Source organism: Pongo pygmaeus, chromosome 12 (genome assembly GCF_028885625.2).
Source record: "Pongo pygmaeus isolate AG05252 chromosome 12, NHGRI_mPonPyg2-v2.0_pri, whole genome shotgun sequence".
In the NCBI taxonomy this organism is placed as follows: Eukaryota; Metazoa; Chordata; class Mammalia; order Primates; family Hominidae; genus Pongo; species Pongo pygmaeus.
In genome coordinates this window covers 108,731,009-108,737,374 of record NC_072385.2, presented here as the reverse complement: position 1 = coordinate 108,737,374, position 6,366 = coordinate 108,731,009, and the positions used below count along the sequence as shown (strand labels likewise).

Sequence of the window (6,366 nt, the reverse complement as noted above, 5' to 3'; positions counted from 1 at the left end):
AGTCTCGCTCTGTTGCCCAGGCTGGAGTGCAGTGGCACGATCTTGGTTCACTGCAACCTCCACCTTCCAGGTTCAAGCTATTCTTGTGCCTCAGCCTCCCAAGTAGATGGGATTACAGGTGTGTGCCACCACGCCTGGCTAATTTTTTGATTAGCCAGGGTTTTGCCATGTTGGGCAGGCTGGTCTTGAACTCCTGGCCTCAAGTGAGGCCTCTCAAAGTGCTGGAAGTACAGGCGTGAGCCACTGTGCCCAGCCCGTGAGGGACTTTTGAGAGGACAGGAGCCAGCCATGGCTGGAATAATCCAATGTACAGACCCTACCTGGTGCGGCTGTTGCTGTCTTGCCCTTGGGGAGTTCAGCCCCTGTAAGAGAGGTTCAGTGGTTCAGTTCTGCTCAGGGAGTTCCTCAGGCCAGTTTGGGAGACACTGGGTGACACTCACATTCCTGCACCCCCTAGTCCTGGCCCCAGTTCACACAGACCACCTGCTGTCATTGGGTAGGTATTAGGGTTCTGAGTCAGATGTCCTCCAAAGAAGGGGTTCTACCGCAAATTGGGTTGCCAGATTTAGCAAATAAAAATACAGGCCAGGCCAGGAGTGGTGGCTCATGTCTGGAATCCCAGCACTTTGGGAGACCAAGGCAGGAGAATCACTTGGGACCAGGAGTTCGAGACCAGCTTGGGCAACATAGCGAGACGCCACCCCCCCCCATCTCTACAAAAAATACAAACATTAGCTGAGTGTAGTGGTGTACATCTATTCTGGAGGCTGAGGCAGGAAGATCCCTTGAGTCCAGGAGTTGGAGGCTGCAGTGAACTATGATTGTGCCACTGCACTCCAGCCTGGGCAACAAAGCAAGGCCTTGTCTCAAAAAACAAACAAACAAAAAAAACCAGGACAAAACGTTGGAGACATTCTGATACTAAATAGGACATCCTAAACAGGATAGATTTATACTAAAAATGTATCTGTTGCTTATCTGAAATTTGAATTTAACTGGATGTCCTGCATTTAACCTGGCAATCCAAACTGAAAAAAAAAAACCACCTAAAATTAAAATTAAATTAATAAAATTTAAATTTAATTAAATTAATAAAATTTAAAACAAAACTAAAATGAAAGAAAAAGTAAAATAAAAATTTTTTTTAATGAGTTAAATGAAACAAGAGAATAAAATCCCAAAAGAGGTGAACACTGCACAGGCGCGCGGCCCAGCAAGATGGCGAGGCCGCGCCTTCCCCACCCAGGCGTGGGGTCCTCGGGCTTCTGCGCGGCGCTCGCCCGGGACTGGGACGCAGAGCCGCGGACGGCTTTGGGGACGGCGGGGCTCCGGACTTCTCCGGCGGCGCCTCACGGGCGGCGATCGCCCGGGAGCCTTGGGGCTCGGCACCCAAGGCCTCCCCACCGGGCTCCGAGGGACGCAGCGGTCTCGCCACCGCTTTAGGCCGAATCCGGTGCCTTCTGGAAATGGCCTCCTGCAGCTCCAGAGCGCCTGCAGGGTGAGCAGAGGCTACTCTGTTTTCAAGAAAGCCGCGCGCCCTCATGGCCCCGCAGGGCCGCTCACGGCCTCTGCTGCTCTGGGGAGAAGGTCGCCGGCGCCACCGAGTCCCAGGAGGTCCCCGGACGCCCGCCCGGGGCCCGTGGGAGGGTGACGCCCGTCACAGCTCCTCCAGCTGCACTCTGCTGCCTCTGTCATTCTGCCACTCAAATCTCTGGCCTGACACTATGCAGGCAGAAACAAGTGGGGGGCCCTAGGTTTTCCCCCACAAATCTGAATGCTGAAAGGCGCGCCAGAGAACTTTTGCTCACTTGGGGAAAAGCCGATCTGTACCTTAGAAAGGGCAATAATACAGATATAATAATATTAAATTAATAATACCTAATACAGTCATAAAGGTCCAGAACCTTATGCCCAGGCACCCCACTCCCTGGGAATGTATCCTAATGAAATAATTCAAAAGAATAACCGTGCCCTAGGCATAATCATGTTCATTGTGGCATTATTAGTGCGAGCTAAAAATTGAAAACAACCTCCCCACCTAGCAAGGGAGAATGGTTAAGGGGACGGTTTTACACCCACTAGATGGAATGCCCTGTAGCCAGTAAGTGATTATTGCAAGGTCTGTAGAAACACGGGGAAATGTTTATAATGTAATCTTAATGAAAAAATGGTTTAATATGAAATGGTAAATTCTCATGGATCTCAACTCCTTCAGAATTGCTTTTTCTTTTAATCGAAAATGTTATATAGATACTTGCAGATTAACATGCAGTTATAAGAAAATATAGGCCGGGCGTGGTGGCTCACGCCTGTAATCCCAGCACTTTGGGAGGCCGAGGCGGGCAGATCATGAGGTCAAGAGATTGAGACCATCCTGGCCAACATGGTGAAACTCCGTCTTTACTAAAAATACAAAAATTAGCCGGGCATGGTGGCATGTGCCTGTAGTCCCAGCTACTCAAGAGGCTGAGGCAGGAGAATCGCTTGAACCCGGGAGGCAGAAGTTACAGTGAGCCAAGATCGGGCCGCGGCACTCCAGCCTGGTGACAGAGCGAGACTCCGTCTCAAAAAAAAAAAAAAAAGAAATGATACAGAGATCCCACCTCTACCCAGTTTTCCCCAGTGGTAACATCTTGCAGAACTATAGTACAATATCACAACCAGCATATTGACGGGGATGTAACCTGCTGATCTAATGCAGATTTCCCAAATGTTACTTATACTTGTGTGTTTTGTTCTATACAGTGTTATTACAATTGTAAATTACAATTTTACTAGAGCTGGGTTTTTTTCTTTTTTTTTTTTTTCCTTTGAGACAGAGTTTCTCTCGTGTTGCCCAGGCTGGAGTGCAATGGTGCGATCTCGGCTCACTGCAACCCCCACCTCCCGGGTTCAAGCAATTCTCCTGCCTCAGCCTCCTAAGTAGCTGGGATTATAGGCGTGTGCCACCACACCTGGCTAATTTTGTATTTTTAGTAGAGACAGGGTTTCACCATGTTGGCCAGGCTGGCCTCAAACTCCTGACCTCAGATGATCTACCCGCCTCGGCCTCCCAAAGTGTTGGGATTACAGGTGTGAGCCACCACTCCCGGCCTAGAGCTGTTTTTTAAAGCACGTGTGTGCATATATAGAAATGTGTTATATAAACGGTGGTATTTGAAAGATTTTCTTTTCTTTTTTTTTTTTTTTTTTTTTGAGACACAGTCTCGCTCTGTCGCCCAGGCTGGAGTGCAGTGGCACAATCTCAGCTTACTGCAAGCTCCGCCTCCCGGGTTCATGCCATTCTCCTGCCTCAGCCTCCCAAGTAGCTGGGACTACAGGCACCCGCCACCACGCCCGGCTAATTTTTTTTAATTTTTTTAGTAGCAATAGGGTTGCACCGTGTTAGCCAGGATGGTCTCGATCTCCTGACCTCATGATCCACCTGCCTCGGCCTCCTAAAGTGCTGGGATTACAGGTGTGAGCCACTGCGCCCAGCCCAGAGATTTTAGTTTAAATGTTTATCTTTAATGCTGCTATGTCATCTTATCAATTAAAAGAGGGGAAGGCCAGGTGCGGTGGCTCAGGCCTGTAATCCCAACACTTTGGGAGGCTGAGACAGGAATTTGAGACCAGCCTGACCAACATGGTGAAACCCCATCTCTACTAAAAATATACAAAAATTCTCTGGGCATGCTGGCGCGTGCCTGTAATCCCAGCTGCTCAGGAGGCTGAAGCAGGATAATCGCTTGAACCCGGGAGGCAGAGGTTGCAGTGAGCCAAGATCGCGCCATTGCACTCCAGCGTGAGCAACAGAGTGGGACTCCGTCTCAAAAAATAAATAAGTAAATAAATAAATAGAAAGAGGGGATAAGCTGAGCTAGAAGAGGCAGGTGGAAGAAAGGAGGGAATGGCGGGCCAGGATGGTAGAAGGCAGAGATGCCGCCTAGCCTTGCCAGGACTAGCCATACCGTCTTGAGCAAATCAACGAACATTCTTTGAACTGCAGTTTCTCAACAGTCAAGCGGGGATAATTTCCCCTGCCGTATCTACCTAGCAAGGTTAGTATGAGGTCCTTTTTGCCAAACTCAGGTAACATCCTCCAGGCCCTCCCTGAGCACAGTCAACTGACAAACACTGAAAAAGGGAATCCTCCGGGGGGTCCCTTGATCTTTTGTGGTCTCACCACTCACAGACCAGCTACCATCAAAAAGGGAAGTCTCTCCACCAGGCAGGCAGGAGACGTCACAAGGGGCTTCCCAAACATTTCCCGCTGCAAGAGGCCTGGTCTTTGGAAGTGGACGGACCATCAGGCTCAGAAACAGGTTCCCTGGGGCAACTGGAGGAAAATGCAACCAGACAGGAAAGGAGCAAATAACGCAGTGCCCCGGGGTTCCCTTGGCTCTCCCAGAGAAAAACAGTCAGCCTGACTTGGGTTTCCCTCCAGTGGACCGGCTGAGGTCACTCCACAGACATCCTGGGCTCCTCCCAGGCCTCTTCTCCTTCCAGATACGCCCTGGGCTGCTTGTGTGAAAGGGTTCCAGTTCCCATATTGTCCTCTCCACCAGGGAGAAAAGCTGAAGGCATGATTCTGAGGGTGTTCAACTCAAGATGCTTTCTATTTTAACTCGAGCTCATGAGATGCCTTGTTTTCCAGAGCTCCAGGACCACCATCCACCAGCTGCACTGCTGACCTTCGCTGTGGTTGGCCTTGCTGTCCTCTCAGCCTAAGACGCCCTTGGCCCGCTCTGTCCTGTGAACTCTCACCCCATCCTTTAAGGCAGGGAATGGTACACTTTTTCTGTAAAGGCCTAGATAGTAAATATATTAAGCTTTGTGTATAGTCTCTGTCACAGCTATCCATAGAATGAGCATGGCTGTATTCCCACTACATTTTATTTATGGACATTTTAGTCTTTTTCTTTTTTTTGAGATGGGGGTCTCACTATGTTGCCCAGGCTGGTCTCAAACTCCTGGGTTCAAGCGATCCTCCAGCCTTGGCCTCCTACATAGCTGGACTATATGTACACACCACCATATCCAGCGTAGACACTTATAACCGGGTCCAGTTGTATCTCCCTAAGATATAGATTGAAGTCCTGTAGCTGTGAATGTGACCTTATTTGGAAATAGGGTCTTTGCAGATGTAATCAGGTTAAGATGAGGTCACTGAGGTGGGCCGTAATCCAGTAGAACTGGTGTCTACATAAGAGGGAAATGGGCCGAGCATAGTGGTTCACTTCTGTAGTCCCAGCTATTGGGAGGCTGATGGGGGAGGAGCCTGGGAGATGGAGGCTGCAGTGAGCCGTGATTGCACCACTGCACATCAGCCTGGGCAACAGAGCGGGAACTTGTCTCCAAAAAAAAATAAATAAATAGGCTGGGGCGCGGTGGCTCACGCCTGTAATCCCAGCACTTTGGGAGGCCGAGGCGGGTGGATTAAGAGGTCAGGAGATCGAGACCATCCTGGCTAACATGGTGAAACCCCGTCTCCACTAAAAAAAAAATACAAAAAATTAGCCGGGCTTGGTGGTGGGCGCCTGTAGTACCAGCTACTCGGGAGGCTGAGGCAGGAGAATGGCGTGAATCCGGGAGGTGGAGGTTGCAGTGAGCTGAGATCGCACCACTGCACTCCAGCCTGGGCGACAGAGCAAGATTCCGTCTCTAAATAAATAAATAAATAAAATAAATAACAGCAGGAAATGTGGATACACATAAAAAGGAGAATGCCATAGAAGGACACAGACACAGAGGGAAAGTGGCCATGACCTTGATTTTGTACTTCTAAGCCTCCGGAACTGTGGGACAATAAGTTTCTGTGTTTTAAGCCACCTGGTTTCTGGTACTTTGTTATAGCAGCCCTAGGAAACTAACACCAAAATTTCTATTTCAAAGTGTTCACACATCTTCTTCTTCTTCTCCAGATATTATCAGCCAAGCTAGAACACAAGGCAGCCCACCAACCCAGCACAGATTTGAACAGGCAGCTGAGGAGAGAGCCTGGGATGCCAGCTCTGAAGTGTTCACCGCTAGAAGTGTTCCCTTGTCAAAGAAAGAAGCCATCCCTTGTCAGTAGATGGTCAGGAGTTCAAGACCAGCCTGGGCAACATGGTGAAACCCCGTCTTTACAAAAAAATACAAAAATTAGCCAGGCGTGGTGGCCTGTGCCTGTGGTCCCAGCTGCTTGGGAGGCTGAGGTGGGAGGATCACTTGAGCCTGGGAGGTCGAGGCTGCAGTGCCACAGTGCGCTTCTACCATTACTTGTCGCAGCTCATTGAACCCAAGTGACCCTGACCGAAGCCAGGCAACCACAGTCTCTGTCCCAGAAACTTGGTGCCAAGTCAGAGACAGAGTCAGTCGGTGCCAGTATAAGGATTGGAAGGTTAT

General features: G+C 49.6%; 1 protein-coding gene across 1 annotated transcript; it reads left to right on the top strand.

Moving 5' to 3' along the window:
• Positions 1-288: 288 nt before the first annotated feature.
• On the top strand, positions 289-6,132 carry LOC129030034 (uncharacterized). The gene is made up of 3 exons (XM_054474805.1): positions 289-323; positions 1,247-1,498; positions 5,904-6,132. The coding sequence occupies exons 1-3, from the start codon at positions 289-291 to the stop codon at positions 5,920-5,922; spliced, it is 306 nt and encodes a 101-aa protein (XP_054330780.1). The 3' UTR covers positions 5,923-6,132.
• The last annotated feature ends 234 nt before the right edge of the window (positions 6,133-6,366 follow it).